The following is a 16837-nucleotide window of genomic DNA, read 5'->3' on the forward strand; positions in this document are numbered from 1 at the left end:
CTTGCTAATGAAGCTGTAGCTGCCTATACAGTGATTATCCCACGTATCGTAAGAAGTATGCCAAACTTGTACTATGCGTTACCTGGTTGAGTCCCCCAGGCCGGCCCAGGTTTCTTTGGGAAAGTGCAGATTAACAGCATCTGCCTGCTTCAGTCTCATGTTCTTAATCTAAAGCTTGCTCTGCCTGGTTCTCACTCCAAGCTCCTATTAACAAAAATATCAACATGGAGAAGAGGAAGCAAGCATTGTTTAGTGCGGCTTGCCATTGTATTTCTATGCCATGTAGTTCAGCAAAGCTTTTACAGTCCCTTTAACTGGGAAGACACTGCTACTAATTTTAAAAATAATCTTACATTTCTACATGCTTTTCTGATGAAAATTTCAAAGTGTTTTGGTGAACGCAGGAAATTATTTGGTACAGCAATCGTGCCGGGTTCCTTGTGCTTGAGCTAGTCTAGAAAGAACCAAGAAGGATCCTGCAGACAAAGAAAGCAACCAGATTTATAGCTGTGAGGAGGGATCCCTCGGTCCCACCTACAGCAGCTCTGCCAGGGTTGAGAAGATGGAGAACTGAAGATAACACTCTGCTAAAAGATCAGTCCTATAAAAGGAGGGTAGGAAGATGTCAGGAGCTAAAAGTCCAAAGGGTAGCCAAAGTCAGCAGCCCACACTGACAGCAGGAACGTAAGGAAACTGAGACCACCCCTTTGAAGTACATCTAATTAAGGGGCCAACAGTAAGCAACCCTTCCCCTCCGCTCTTTATCCAGTGAATGCAAACATCTAACTTCAACCTGTTAGGCCATGGTTTGATGATAGAGTAAACGCAGCACTATGGTTCTGAGCTGGATCAGAAATGTCAAGACTACGTAACACAGACTGCTGACTCTGGCTCTTTTTTTGGGCTTAATTTGTTTAAAAAAAATGTTGACAGGCTAACTTGGTTTTGGCAAGCTTTACGTCAGGTCAGATATCGTATGCCTGTGCTGCTGTGATGATGCCGTATCAGGTATCACCCATTTTCCTGCAGCTAATGTAAAAATACACAAACCAACAGCAATTCTGTGCTGGGGCTAAAATAATAGTGTGTGCCTGCATCTTGATCTGAATCAAATTGATATTAATGAGTTGATCCAACAATGTGCTAAACTGGTATTCACGATCCTTGACCAACAGCCTTGGATGCCTAATGTAATCTACACAGCATCAGTGTCTCCTTTTACGTGTGGTTTTGCATGATCTTTAAATCTATTTCTCGGTAGTTTTCTACCATAAAAAGATACTCCGTTTCGAAAGGGCTTCAGTATGTGCCCGTGCGTGCTCCTGCTGTTTACAGCTCCTGAAGAAAAAACTCAGACGCCAAACCTGTCGGGCCTGCTGGGTACGGTGACCCACCATCCGGGGAGCGCATCCCCGTGGCCTGGAGAGGAGCGTTCAGCTCGCTGGCATGGATCCCATCTCCCGGGGAAAGAGACCGCAGCAACACCGCAGTACACCCTCGGACAGCCACTACGGGAACCTGAAAAAAGCCTCGGAAACCGCCCCCCGAAACCCTGCTAGAGGCGCCTCAAGCCTCGCAGCAGCGGCCGGTGACAAGGGAGCCACAGCCGCGTTACCCGCGGGCCGGCAGGCAGCCTCCAGGCCGTGCCTGCCCGGGCGCTCTGCGGCCTCACCGCCGCGCCGCACCCACCGCAGGGGGTTTAACTGCAGGGCCTGGCCGCACGGCCTCGGGGAGGCTTCTGGCCGAGCCTCTCCTGCCCGATCCGCCGGCGTCCCAGCCGACCCCGGCGAAAGGGCTGGGACCGCGGCTGTGGCGTCTCCCGGGTAAACTCCGGCGCTTCGGGCCTGCCCTGCTCCGGCCGCCCTTGGCCCCGCGCAGGAGCCAGCAGCCGCTGTCCTGGGCCCGAGAGGGGCCGGGTGGGAAGTGTCACGGGAGGGGTCTGCTTTTCACGGGGCTTTCCAGTTACAGCGCTCCTCAGAGCTCTGAATATCCCCCACGAAGGGCCGGGAGCGCCCCGTCCTCTCTGCGCGGCCGGGAACGAGTGGCCCACACAGAGCTGTCCAGCGCCTGCCCCCGACAGCACCGGGCCCCAGCGGGCGCACGGCGGCTGCGGGGTGAGGGCGGCACCGGGGCCCAAGGCCGCGAAGCAGCCGCGAGGGGGGGAGTGAGGAAGGGAAGGAGAAGGAGGAGGCACCGCCACCGCCCGGCCCCGCCCGCCCCCCTCCTCTTCCGGGGCGCCCGCCCTCCGCCCGCCCTTTCTCTCCGCCGCACCCGTGGGGAGCAGCTGTGGCCGGCGCAGCCCGCTGGGACCCGCCCCGCCTCCTCGCCGGGCACCTGCTCGGGGCGGAGCGGCGGCAGTGGCGGCCGGAGGAGCAGCGGGAGGCGGCTCCGGAAGCGGCCCCGCAAGCGGCCCCGGCTGGCGGTGAGTGTGGGGGCTGGCGGCGGCCGAGCGGTCCCACGGCCTCGGTGGGGCCTGGTGAGGCCCGGTGCGGGGGGCGGCGGGGCGGGAGTCTGTCCCGTGCCGCGGGTAGGGTGAGGTAGAGCGGGAACCGGAGCCGGGTGCTCTGGGCCCGGCGGCGGCGGCGGTCATTGTCCCTGTCAGAGCCGCCTGCGCGCCTGGCGCCGGACGGGCCCATCCCCATCCCCCGCCCGGGCGGCCGGGAAAGAGCGAGGCGAGCCTTGGGGGCTGCTCAGGGCGCGAAGTTCCACCGCCCCCCGCTGCGCCCACGGGAGGGCCTGCCGGCCTGCTCGGCCCGGGGGCGACGGGGAGGTGGTGGGAGGCGCCGCTTTCGTTCCCCACGCTGCGCCGGGAGGTGTTGGCCGGCAGCAGCGGTGCTGCGGGGACAGGAGGTCAGCGGGGATTCTGCTGAACCCAGCTTGGATCTGCTGATGCCTGGGTAGCTGGGAGCAGTGGCATCCGTAACCCGCCTCACCCCGAGTACGTACGTGTGTATGCACGGGTATGCACATCAACGTGGGTGTATTTTTTGGTACGATGCTTGTAGCTCAGGCATTCAGCGTGGTTTGGGAAGGCTAGGAACAAAACGGGGCCGGAGCGACAAGGCGTGCTGTGGGGCTGTCAGTGCCGTGCCCCCGTGTCTTGACTGTTCCAGAAAACCCGTGTTGCTATGAACCTGCTGGGCGAGCAGCATGGCAGAGCTGAGGAGAGCATTTTCCTCAGAGGTGAGCAAGGCATAAATACTAGCAGTCTCTGTTCCTGGTAATTTATATGTTATCATACAGAGATTTACACCGGTTAGCGTGCTTATAATAACTTAAAGCAGTACAGGTTTTGTATATCTTCATTTTAGCATGTCTTTGGTTTAGCTTAATATGGTTTAGGATTGAGTCAAACCAAAGTAAGATGAATTGGTGCTGATTTGACTAAATCTGTGTCTTTTGATACTTCTTTGGTTGGCTTAGTTGATTATGCACAATTATTCACATGCATCTGAGGGGACAGTAAAGTCTCAGGAGGGATCAGTGATAGTAGTCTCCTCACTTGGCTCAACTCCATCCAGAACAGCAACAGCTAATTTTTTTGCAGTTTTTACACACCTCAAGTCACTTGTAAATATAGTTTAGATTCCTGAATTACAAGTGTTTAAGACAAAGGCTACTCAAATTGCTGAGAGATTTTAATTACCTGCTTACCTTGTGTGTTTGTGGGCCTCAAGGAAAAGTGAGTCTTTAGTGAAAGTTTTATTGGGTGTGGATGGCTGGAGGAAGAGTGTGGAGGAGGATGCCAGGAAGGGAGGGGAAGAAATATGCAAAAGGCATGGAAGGATCTCTGGTGACGGAAGCCACGTTGTGGCAGGCTGTGAGACACAGGGCTGGGCAAAGAGGGACAGAGAACATGGATGACTAAGTCTTTCCCCTTGTTTTCATCTTTCCACTCTGAAGGTCTAATCAGAAGCTATGAGGATTTTTCTGGTATTTTTTTTTAATATTGGATGTGAGCTGAAATTAATTAACTTCCTTTAGAGGCACACCCTGTTATCCTGATAAACAGCTGTCTGTCTTAATGAGTGTCCATGCACTCCTCCACATCTGCCTTCAGCAAAATAACTGGTATTTCTGCCACTGCTTTTGTAAGACCAATCAAACCAACTCTCCTTCTGCCTGTGCCATGATGAGATGGGCTTGATTTCGGTGCAGTCTTGCCTTGTGGGTGTTCACCTGTCGGGAGGTAACTGCTGGTGTCGCAGCAAGCTGGCGAGTGATCTGGTTGCATGCGGTTAGGTTTGCTTTTCCTCTCAGGTGGCAGCAGGCGCTCGCTGTCTGTGAGGATGGGAGGAAATGTGCTGGGAGTCTTCCAGCAAGGGCTTGTTTCTCTGGTGTGGCTGGGGAAGGTAGCCTGGACTACCCAGCCTCCTGGCAGCGCTGCTGCGTGGCCTTGCTGATTTTGAATAAATAAGGGGTTTCCTCTGTTTTTCTGGTGCTTTTGTGACTTAAGGTTAAAAAGCCAAGGTCTCTGTTATGGTTTATACGTGTTGGAGAGCTTTCAGTAGGCAGGAAGTTGTTGTGGTTTGTCTCTAGGACTATGACAGGAACGGATTTAACACACTTCTGGCATCCTTTTAGAAACTGGTAGGCAGAAGCGGCTGGGCTTGATGCTGTGACATTAAATGCGTCTATTACGGAGCCTTAAATTAGGGGCCTTTCACACCCATTATAGAAATGGCTCACCAATATGTTTATTGGTTGTGCTTTCTTTGTGTGTGTAAAAAAAAAAAAAAAAAAAAAGTGGTTATTGGAGAGTGAAATACCTAATTTATTATGTGATTCAGACTTATCCTGCTCAGTCTTTCCAAGTTGGCATTGTAATCCGTTTTTCTGCAAAGGTGAGGCATCGCCTGCTAATTAGTGTCATTAAATGGGTTAGTTTTAAATGAGAGCACTGTGAGCTTAAGTTGCACCCTCAATAGATCCAGTCAGTTATTTTTATTCTTTTGCTGAGATATGCAGGGACAGGGGAATACTTTCTATGTATCCCAAGGAATTGCTTAAAATTTGTTTAGTGGTCCATTAAGAAGTCCCATGCTTCAGCTAGGCTTGTACTGTAATAGGTCTTCAATCTACTGGAGTATAAGGGGGATCAATGGTTTTTATTTATTTATTTTTATATATATATTTCTTTTGTATAGCAAGCCAAGGGGATTGATGCCCACATACTGCCACTGTGTGGGATGGTTACCTCGCTAGTATAAGGTCTGGTTATCTGTTAATGATTTCAGGTATTGGGATACAACCTGTGTGGAGCCTGCCTTCCCCAGCTTGTGTCAAAGGAAAATGATAAAGCTGAGGAGGAGGGCAAAAAGTTGTCTAAAGCCACAGTGGCTGCGGTTTTGGGACGCCAGAAGGGACCCTATTTCTCAGCAGGCAAACTGGGGTGTTGGAGCTCACCTCACTCAGGTCATGGCACGCTCAGCAGGAGTGCGGGCTTGTGGTGCTGCCTCCCGCCATCGCTGCCCACTGTTCCCAGTTGCAGCTTCTTGGGGAGGTGCTGTGGATCACATCAGGAAAGCTGGTAAATATAGCATGGGATAAAAAGAGGGAAGGAAAGGAAAGGGGAAGAAAAATGAATAGCCCTGGTTGTGTCGTCTCCAGGCTGTGTTGCCAGTGCAACTGAGGCTGCAGTGGTCTAGGGGTGCTGCCAGGCCTGCTACAAAATATTTTGGATATTTAAAGCGTAACCTTGGAGATGTGGAGGGTGCTCTGAGAGTGACAAAGGCCTCAGAGAAGGGGTCTGTGGTCAAAAACGCTCATGGAATATTGGAGAGCCATGAGGAAACTGAGGATGGAAATTTGGATCTCAGTCATTTGCATTGATTTGTTACCTGCTGTGTTGTCTAAAGAGGGAACAATTTAGAAATCCCTTGGCTGAGTTTCATTTGCCTTAGCTGGGGTTTGTGTCCTTGAGTTAAACAGCTGTTCTAGCTCGTAGTTTTCAAAGCTGTCACATGTGTCCTGCCCTGAGGTGGTGCACCTTGAGTTGGGAGTCACCTCCATGCACTGACAGAGCTGTAGCTCAGCTCCAGGCACCTCTGTGGCACTGGGGCAGCAGTGTTGGAGCATGGGGCAGGGTTGTGCTCTACACTTCATGACATCCTTCCTCCAGGCCATGCAGAGTTGGGGGTTATGGATGAAAGTGCCAACTGGGAGCTGTGGTTTTGAGGTTGAAGGTGTTTAGTAGAAAAAAAAAATAGGGAGAAATGGCCTAACGCAGCACTAGGAGCCCCTACCTGTGGTGATGATACCCAAGCTAGTGTGGGAAGCATTGGCTAAAGGAGATGTGGTTCAGAAACGTTCAGGCTAGTTTGCTGGGAGATGTTTCTCTTCTTCCGCTCTTCCCTGGGCATTTGCTGTTGGAGGTGGTAAGATTTGCCTGGAAGCTGAATGGGCAAGAACATGCCAGGCTTGTGTCCTGCTTGGACAATGGATAGGAGCCACGTGGGACAGCCTTTGAATTGGCTAATTAACTTACTAGAACAGTGTCCAGTTCTATACCTTTCATTTAAGGGTAGAATAAATGGCTTTCTGTATTGCAGGCTTTGAGAGATCTACTTTTTTTTTTTTTAAAGTCTGGATTGCAGGTGAGCTTTTAATTTGATTGTATTTCTGTCAAATACTTGGCTGTCTTGGTATTGAGACTATCAATTCCTGGTTTCTCTATTCTGACAGCCACTGCAGCAATACATGGTCTGGCATTTCCCTCGCAGCCTCTGGTTGATCCCCATCTAGAAGGCAGTCCAACGAAAAGCTTTCAGCGGCTCCTTAGCTTTTTGGGCAGTGTGAGAGAATAATGAGCTGGCTAGACTTTGCAGCGAGGGTCAGCATCTGTCTTCATGTCTGCTTGTGTGACCCAACCTATGAAAGACTTGCTTATCCCTTCCTCTTCCAAAAGATTTGGGAGGCAGTGGCAATAGTGGTCGGGCAATCCCTTACAAAGGGATAAGGAATGACATCTCCCTTCATTACAGGTGAAATGACAATTGAAGAGCAGCTCCTTGATAGTGAGCACTACTACTGTTGACCTGCCCTGTGTTTTGCATTTAGGATGAGAATAATGTTGATAACACACTGATGTTTGTAGTTGTTGCCAAGCAGTCAAGGACTTTTCAGCTTCTCATGCTGCCCTCCCAATGAGAAGGAGGGGGGCATCCAAGAAGCTGGGACAGGACACAGCCAGGACAGCAGACCCAAACTGGCTAATGGGCTATTTCATACCTTACGATGTCATGTTCCATCTATAACTGGGGGGTGGGCTGGGAGGTGGGGCAGCTTGGGGTCTTGCGGAGCATCCACTTCAGGTGGTGAGAAATTGTGCTGTTCATCAGTTGTTTTGTGTAGTCATTATTATTATTATTATTATTATCTTCCTCTTTTATCCTGTTACGTTGTCTTTATCTCAACCCACAAGGTTTGTTTTTTTCCTTTCCATTTTGAATTCTCTCCTCCATCCCACTGGGAGTAGGAGGAGTGAGCGGACGACTGTGTGGTTGTTTTAGCTGCCTGCTGGGTTAAACCATGACAGTGTCCTGTGTAAGGTTTCTTCCATCATCCACAACAAATGATGGAAGGCACCCAAAAGGCATGTAAAGCAGTCCAAATATTTATGGTCTGTTTGCAGGAGAGTTATTTCTACTCAGTCTGTGCTCTATCTGCAAGATTTCAGCTGTTTGGGGTTTGCTGGTGTGGGATTCTCTGCTTAGGAAAAGCTCCAGTTCCCCTCCACTCAGTTAGATGACAGCAGTCGTTTGTGATTTCTTGTATTTCACACTGGAGAAAGTCAAGGAGATTGAAGGTTGTTCTGTTCAGGAGAGCAAGTTGTTAAAAATTTATAGCCTTTCCAAAAGAATGTCTGTTCGGATTGGCATGTCCCATACAATTTCTGGTCATTTTCAAGTTACTTCTCTCAAGACACTCCTTTCAGGTTTGTAATACATACATACTAGAAGAATTTCATGCTTGTCAAAGTGCTGATCTCTCAAGGGTGGAATCAAAGGAGAGCTGGCAGCAGGCTTGAGGCCGTTTCTCCTGAGAGGGAAGTTGCCTGATTTAAATTTCAAAAGTCAAGGAAAAGAAAATAAAAGAAAGACTAAAGAAAGACTATAAAAGAAAAACTATCTAAGCAGAGTTACTGATAACTCCTCCAATGAGTCACTTATTATTGTAATGCAACAAGGCAACAAGCGCGAGCAGCACTGTGAACCTAATCATATTCCTTCCTAGTTAGAATAGTTCTTCAGTTTTCACAATTTCAATTCAGTTTTCAATTTCTTGGCGAAATTCAGAACCCAGAGCATAGAAGTCCTGGCACCTCTGTGCCAACATGACTTGGCCTTTCAGGAGCGCAGCCTGGATGACTGACTCGGGAACCTTAGGGCCTTTATTTAATTCAAGTAATTCTGCTATGGTCAGGCTTACTGCCTGGGACAGTCCTATGAAAAGCTTGATTTTGTTACAGAGCCGTATTGCTGGTCTAGATAAGATGATTTAAACCTGAATTTAGCAATGTGCGTATAAATTCTGTATAGATTACTTTGTGATTCTGGTGTTACACTGGGAGTCTTGATTGGGGTCGAGTGTCTGCTGCCTTCGTATGCTGTGATTGCATCTTGAATCTCGCTGTGAGGAAATGGTATTGCGTGGGTCACTTTTTAGGAGGCGCATTGAAATGAACACTTTCTTTCCACTAAACAAAAGGTGTGTCTTCACTGGAAGTTACAGGAGTCCTTTTTATCCTAACCAAGATCTAGGACATGCTGTCACAGTCCTTCTCACGCTTTTAGTATGATTGTTTAGCCAGTCTCGAAAGAATAAGAATGTTTACATGTGTTCAGTTTCTAGCTTGATTGTGTTGAGAGATCCTGACATACCAGGTTCTGTAGGATGGTTGGGTGGGGTTTAATAGTCTTTTTGTCTTTTAATAGTCTTTAATTGTCTTTTTGGTGTTAACATACTCATTTGAAAATGAAGAATAAAGTTCAGAACTGAAGGGAAGATAGAGAGCAAGAACTTGAATGTCATATAAAACCCTGTCACTTTTTAAAGTTTATGAGAGGGTAGTAGTGAATCTTTTCAACCTGTGGGACGTGCATTTCTTTTGTAAATGTGTTAGCCCGGGCTGCATGTTTTTTCTGAAATACTGTTCAGTTTGGTAAGGTGTGTTTTTATGGGTGAGAAATAGGAAAGTATTTTGGCCACAATATTACTTTTGTTTGAAAAATATTTAACATGCGTACTGGCATTGGAGCATCACATTTAACTTTGGCTAGTATGATCTTTGAGTAAGCAAAGAGCCTGAAGTTAATTCACGCTATGCAGTCCTCAGATATATGCCTTTAGGATCTAAGAGGCAATGCTAACTTCATAATTGAAAGTTCAGGGAACAAATATTATACGTTGTCTTTGGGATTGGTTGTGTTTCTCCCCACTATCCTTTGCAACACTTCTTATATCTTCATGCCTTGTCACATGGAAGGATTTGTTGCAGAGCAAATGTTCTCATGGTGAACAGGAGACTTTTGAGATATTAAAAAAATAAATTCAAGAGGGTTTTCTCCAGAACTATGCTATTGCTATGTTTTGCATATAACTGGTTAGCTTAGAGTGCAACTTAATAAGCAGCAAGTGAACATTTCTAGAATCACTCTGAAGTGTAGTAGATGACTTGTCCAATGCCCACCTGTGTGGTAGGCATCAGAAGTGTGCTGTACGCTCTCCTCTAAGATACTGCTGCTTTAGCCAAGAGCTAATCATACAAAAAATCAGATATAGCAAGGGGTAGTAATTTATTTGACCAGTTAGTGTGACTGGGAGGGACGTGAGGCAAAGGGTCAGGCATGTGGGTGCACACATACTTCTTCAGGTTTCTTACGTGCTTTAAAGCTTGCTGGTTTTTCCTCCCAATTCAATTCTAGTTGGTCAGGTGAAAGCTTTAGTTAAAAAAATTATTTGAGCACTGGGAGCGTCAAAAAGGCTGTGCTTGGCCAATCCAGACTAGATTTCTATCTCCATGAGTGTCTGTGAGTAAATCCTTACAGAAAATACCAGAGTGACATTGACCTGGGCGTATTCTTCCAGTGTCAAGTGACTGGTTATTCATTAATTTCAGAGCTGTTGATGGATCTGTTTTTAATTCTATTTATATTTCTGGCCTTTACAGCATCTTATGGTAATAAGGAGCTGTAGGCATGGGTATGTGGTCCAAATTCCAACTTTTAACCAGTTACCTGATAATTTCACTCTGCTTTAATCCTTGTGTTTGCTAAATAATGAATAATCGTTCCATTCCTATTCACCAGTCACGTTACTGGTGAGCTGTATATCCTTTCATCATTTGTTTTCCGAGTTTCTAGCATTTTTTTTTGCAAAGAAGAGCAAGAAGAGTAGATTTCACTGATATTTTTCTCATTCTTCTGTAGCTTTTGTGAGAAGGGAAGCCCAGAGCTACTTCCAGGATTCAAGAGCAGTGCTTCCTGTCATAGTGCATCCACTGTATATTTAAATGTGTGTCTAGGTAGTAGGTTACTAACAAGTTAAGTATAAAAATGAAAAGTGATCTTTTGTACGTGGTTTTATTTGAATGAAGTGTGTGATGATAAAACAGTTAAGACTTGATGGAGCAGTTAAAGCTTACAGGAAGACTGTGACGATGTAAAAATATCAGTGTATGTTACAAATTTGAAGCTCAATATGAAGTTCAGAATATAACTTCATGAAAAACATTTTTCTCTGTAGACTTGACTTTTAAAGCTGATTGTCTATCCCCTCTCATGTATAACACTTAATACATGCTAACAATTACAGCATTTTTTCAGTTGCTGCGGCTTGCTTGTGAGATTAACATTTAAAAACGGAGTGAATAGACAGCATTACAAAATGGAGAGAAAAAGGGAGCGATGGTCAAATATTTAAATCTTTATAAAGAAAATAAGCTATGTTCTAAGATCAGCAATTACTAAAAAGTTACTTGCCTTAAAATGGGAATTAGAGGTAAAACATCCTAAAAAATATGCCTCACTCCAACCTTGAAGCATCTAATACTACACTTGTTAAAATCAGCTGTCCCTATTGCAATTTGTGGTGTGATTCTGTTATCAGACTAGTAAATTGTGTCATTTTTACAGCTTCAAGAAATTCATATAAACACGTGAGAGAAGATGACAAGATCTAGATCTAGATCACCACGATGGAAACCAAGGTAAATATTTATCTATAACTTGTGTTCTGAAATGTAGCTCTCTATAAGGATTTATAATAGGACTTGAAACTTGTGCAAAAGAACATTGCATCCAGAATTGCAAATTGTAAAGTGTATTCTATAAATTATAATTTGTTTTCCAAACTGAACAGCAGCTGCAATTTTTTTCCCAACTTGTGATTTTATTATTATGATTTTTTTTTTTTTTTAAGCTGGAGGTGTTAAGGTTTTGCTGTCTGCCAAGAACCTCATTCAACTTGCACGTTTTGGGACTTGGAAGTACCTTAACTAGTTTGGTGCTTGGATTTTGTGCTGAAGGTTATTTTTACTCAAACACCACCTGGTGCACTTGATGTCTGTAGCTCACTCCTATTTTGCCTCTTGGTCTACAGGGAGGGCCAGATCAGCTGTCAAAAAATACTTCTTAGTTCAAACACCTCAGACTTTCTGAGCCTTTGGAGCTGATCTGCAAACTGATTTTTAGCACAGTTAGAGAGGCTTTGCAGCATAACACCAACTGAAAACATGGGAGTCGGTGTCCTTTTTGGCCACTAGCCCAGTAGCATGTGTCACTGATGTATGTCACCAGAATAACATCCAGGTTACTTCATGCTGTTAGTTACCTGCCTAATTTTTAGGACTTGCAATGCAAATTTTGAGATATTAAAACTAGGAGGCCGGAATACAGTTTTAAGCTTTCAACAGCTATTAGTGTATAATATGAAACTACATTTTTGCTGATTTTGGGTTGCTTTTCTAAACAGGCTAATTAAGTTGTGATGACCAAGGGAGTTTGTTGGATAACACAGAAAAAATTGTTTGAGTTTTTGTTTTAACTAGAGAAATCTGATCTATTTCCATACTAGATTGATAGTTGTGAAAATGTCCTTTGAGTGAAGGGCAGGGAGGGAGGAATGCCCTTGCTCTCATTAAAATGCAGGCCTTACCCAGAACAACGTGGGGTGGCAGCAGCAGTATGGGTGCTCTTGAAGTTAGCCATTATGGTTTTATGAAGATCTGTGGTTCTCAGTTTGAAGTCATTTGCAGAAATGGAGAAAATAGTTATGCCAAATTGTATATTTGCAATATGTGTACAAAGGAAGTGATTTCCTTGAATTTTTTCAACTTCTATTTTTCAATGTTTTTATTAGTGTATTGAGAGTGTACAGTGAGTACTTGAATACAAGCAGAACTGTTATGTCTGGGATTACTTTCTGGTTCTTAATAGTGGCTCGTGGTGTTTTTTCTTTAAGAAGACTTTGGCTAAAAATTCTTAACAGGTTGCTTTCATTTTTGTAACTGTAGGTGAAAATGCAAAACCGAGTGATGCAACCGAATCTTTAATAGCAAAAGCCACAATAAGTGTGGAACTACATATGTACACCTGTATGTACGTGTACATGCAATTACACAAAAAGACCAAAACCTCTTTTTCAAACTTGGTCTTTCCTGCAGGAAAAAGCCTACTTGTGTGACATTGTAAATAGGATATTTGGATATTTTTATAATGTTTTCAATCAGTTTTTGGGGTGGTTTTGTCATGCAAAGAAAGCCTGAAAAGGCTATTTCTTTTTTTTTTTTTTTGCATTTCTTTCTATGCTTTTTTTTTTTCTTCCCCTTTTTTCTCTTGGCACTGAAAAAGATAAGGAATGCTTGAGAAGTGTGAAAATGTGTATAACAGTTGTTTTCAACGTAGTGGAAACTTCATATATAAGAAATCAGTTTTAAATGAAAAAACGCGAAGAGGGAAAAATGATTGACATATTACTGTCTTGAGTGGGCATTTGTACGCTGAAAACTCTCAACAGAATAAAAGTAAGCTTGGCACTCTAGCCAGGCAAGTGACACTTTGAATACCTTGGCTTGTTTTTAATTTTTTACCAGTTGATTAAAATTGTGGACTAAACTTAGGGAATAGATGCTCTCATTAAGAAGTTGATTCAGTTTTATGGGACTGCTCAAAGTGGATTTTGTTTTTTGCCTTAGGTCCTTATCTCCAGCATTTAGGAGTCCAGAGCACCATAGGCAAAGGCATGCTCATATTAATTATGACTGTGAATATAAAAGCTTTCGTAAGGACCCAAAGAAACCTATGCCTTGGAGAACAGACGATGAAAAATACGGACAAAGCAATTCCAGGTTTGCACCTCATAGAAATAACCACCAGAGAATATATGAACGTAGATCACCTTCACCAAACCTGAAAAGAATTCCCGTGGAAGATAATTACAGTCATAAGCCCTACAGAACACATTCATCTGAAAGAACTGAAAGCAATAGGAGATGCCAGTTACCACCAAAATACTTGGAAATACCATATAAAGAGCATGATCGTCCGTTTTACCAACCCAAAATGGAAGAAAGATACTTGTTTGAGCACTACAAAGTCACTGGAAACGAAAAAGGAATGAAACCTTTTCATAGACCGTTAGGGGCTTCATGTAAACTCGAAAGAAAATGGCACGAAGATGACTTGAGGCACCAGAGGTTACATGAAGAGAAGTATGGTCAGTCACCCAGAAGAGTTTCTGATGAATTTACGGCAAGGAGCTCTTTACAGAAGAGGTATAGGAATAAAATAATTAAAACCTGGGTATTGTGGTGTAAAGCCTCAAGTGAAAGTCTGTTTTCATTATAGTTGAAGATATCCACCTTGAAACACGTTGGCCACTTTGTAGTTTAATTATGGGCGACTGGTAGTAGTGAAGTATTTGTCTTTTAAGTAAATCGTATTGATGGCTAGAGTATGAAAGGATAATGTTTCCCTCTTAAGAGCCCCTGCACATCTGTACCTTGGCGTGAGGGATTATGGGTTAACTTGCCACGCATTCTGCTGTCCAACATTCTGCACATATAAGTTCTCGCTTTCTTCTCTAGTGCAAGTGTAAATTGCTTTATGTCAACACAGGTATCCTGAAGATCACGATTACAGAGAATATGGGCACACGTCTAAAAGGGCTAAAGAAATGGAGAGGTATGACGGTGGAGAAGTAGCAAGAAATTCCAAGTGGAAGCAAGAACGTTCTTTTCCACCCTACCAAGAAAAGGAGGAGCAAAGAAATCTGGGTGCCCAGTCCCACCGGTCGGCTGAAAGGGAGTACTCGGAGGGTTCTGTCGCAAAGATAGCCTATGAGTACAGTCACAAACGGCGCAGGCATCTGGATGGGGAAAAGCCTTTTTCAGACGATAGAGCTCAGAAGTATGTGAAGCAGGAAGACCAGAAATACGGTTCTTCTAAGGGTGCCCGGAATAGCAAAGAGTTAGATTACTGTAGTGGTGGAAGAGCGAGACGGACTGAAGAAGGGCATGTTGAAGTACCTGTTAAATACAGTTCAAAGAAGGGCTGCAATACTTGCGTTAACTCTTCCAAAACGGATGTTGATCTGAGATCTTTTAAAAACAAACCGAAGGAAAGAGTAAGGAAAGAAGGGGAGTTCAGGAAAAAAGTAAATTCCTCCGATAGCCAGCATGACTCGAGTCATACTGTTTCAGATCTGAAAATGTCAGATGTCAACTGTAGGAGGGAACGTCTCACAATCAAAGTGGATATGAAGAAAATGGTGACCAAGTACAGGTATTGGTTTCTCCTCACCACTTCTTCTTTCTTCCTGTCTCTTTACAGTTTATGAATATTGGAGGAAAACACAGTTTCTTTTAAGAGGTAACCAGGACAAACTAAGGTTGTATCTTTTTGATTTTATTTCATTTAAAATGTTAACTTGCCCAGACTAGAAACATACAGCTTACCTCTATTCAAAAACAAACCAAACTCCCCACTAGTTCATTTCATGGACATGTTGTAGGAAATGGAAAGAGCAGATATGCCTGATGCAAACCTGTAGTTAAAAGTTGTTGCTGATAAGTAATGTGTTACTTTTATTTAAACCAAAAAATCAAGCCCAGAAAAGCCTAGTCCTGTGCTTTCTTCTGGAATATGATGGCATTTTTTTGACTGAGTCACCCCTCATTTCTCCTTAAAAAAAAAAAAAAAAACCAAACAAAAAAACAAAACAAACCCAGATCACCTTTAAATTACATAAATCTCAGGCACACATTTATATGTTCAAGATCTCAAGTTCAATAAAGCTGCTGAAAAATTAGAGATCCCTGGATTATGTTGTTTATTGTTGTAACAAAGTGGTGATCTGTTGAGCCATCAAAACTGAAAAGCAGTGGATTCTGCTGGCTATCTTCTGTGCAAATCTTGTGGTTGCCTTTAGCATTCTCAGTGCCAGCTGAATTGGAAAAAAAAATGGTAGTAATATAAAAATCTAGATGATGGATACATGGTAGAGAGTAAGCAGCTTGGTTTGTGTAGATTTTTGAAGGCTTTTCTGGTTTGTTGCCCTGCTGTTGCAGGCAAGAATGTCGTATAGTGGCAGTAATCCCTTTTGGAAGGTATTACCTTCCCTTCTACAATGATCAGCCTTCATTTTAAAGGTGTATTGCTTCTTGTGCCAAATAAACAAAACATCTATATCAATTTTTTCCCCTTTCCAATATTTCAGAAACATGTAATACAATGGAGACTTACAAAGATAAGTTCCTATCTGCACATAAGGAGCTAATACTGAAGACTAAGGAAAGGGAAGTGGAGTAATGTTCCCCCCCTACCCCAGGCTAGGACAAGCATTTAGCTTCCTGAATGATAATGTAAGGAAAATAATTATTGTTGGGCTTTGTTGCAAGCCCACAGGATGATTCCTTTATCTAGTAAGCCTCTTGCTGTTGTTTTTTTAGAGTCGTGCACAATGATCATGATAACTGTTTGCAGACTGAAAAAACTACTACATTGATTACAGCTAATTTAATGTGTGGAAGGTTTGCTTCCGCAGCCAAAAGTACTAAATCTTTTACTTTTTTGGAGATGAGAACACTAGTTTTGCAGAAGCTGATGACTGGGAATGTTCATGCTGCCTACTTTAGGCATTTAACAAACACCTGACTTGAAATGACTCAGCTGAGAAGAATACTTTCTTTATAAACCTGGGGAGCAGGTAGATAATTCAAATTGTCTACAACTGAGATTGTTTGGATTCCCTCCCACATGCATTTATTTCCAGTTTACTGGGGGCAAATTGATGACTTCTGACACCTGCTAGAAGCTATTTCTGATACAATTTTTGTATGAAATTCTGGTCTTGTATGATTTCAGTACAGGATGGGCAGGCATGTAATCACTTTGCAGAAGGCACAGTAAACAGAGTCTTTATCCTAAAAGCTTCTACATGGGCTGTTTGAGTCCTCAATTTATCTTTCCAAATGACAAGCATTTTCTTTGCAACAAGAACAGCAGGATTTTTAAAGTGTTAGCTTCCTTGTCAAAATAACTTAAGCAGTAATGCGACCATTTGGGGCGTAAACTTATTTAGAATGAGTAAAAATTGACAGAAAGATGCTAAACATGTTCTTAAGTTCACACGCTGCCACTGGAAAGCTGTTTCAGTAGGCTCAAGTGATGATTTGGTTCCCAAAGAAGCCATGAGATTTTTGTATCTCTGAACTGTTCTTGAAAATTGTCTGATAGCTCCTTACAAGCAAAGACACACACATAACTATCTTCCAGAATTATACTATAGTAGTATGTCAGGATCTTTGTTTGCCTGCTTTATTTGATAACCTTGATGA

General features: G+C 43.8%; 1 protein-coding gene across 2 annotated transcripts in view; it reads left to right on the forward strand.

Moving 5' to 3' along the window:
• The first annotated feature begins 2218 nt into the window (after window positions 1-2218).
• BCLAF3 (BCLAF1 and THRAP3 family member 3) overlaps window positions 2219-16837 on the forward strand; it is a 34993-nt gene continuing 20374 nt past the window's right edge. For both annotated transcript variants that reach the window (XR_012838877.1, XM_075775489.1), the window contains exons 1-4: window positions 2219-2422; window positions 11136-11209; window positions 13196-13774; window positions 14118-14783. Coding sequence is in view for 1 of the 2 variants with exons in the window: in XM_075775489.1 (XP_075631604.1) it covers window positions 11169-11209; window positions 13196-13774; window positions 14118-14783 (1286 nt within the window). In the remaining variant the exon portion in view is untranslated. The remainder of the gene's footprint in view (window positions 2423-11135; window positions 11210-13195; window positions 13775-14117; window positions 14784-16837) is intronic.

The sequence above is a fragment of the Balearica regulorum genome, chromosome 1 (genome assembly GCF_011004875.1).
Source record: "Balearica regulorum gibbericeps isolate bBalReg1 chromosome 1, bBalReg1.pri, whole genome shotgun sequence".
NCBI lineage: Eukaryota > Metazoa > Chordata > Aves > Gruiformes > Gruidae > Balearica > Balearica regulorum.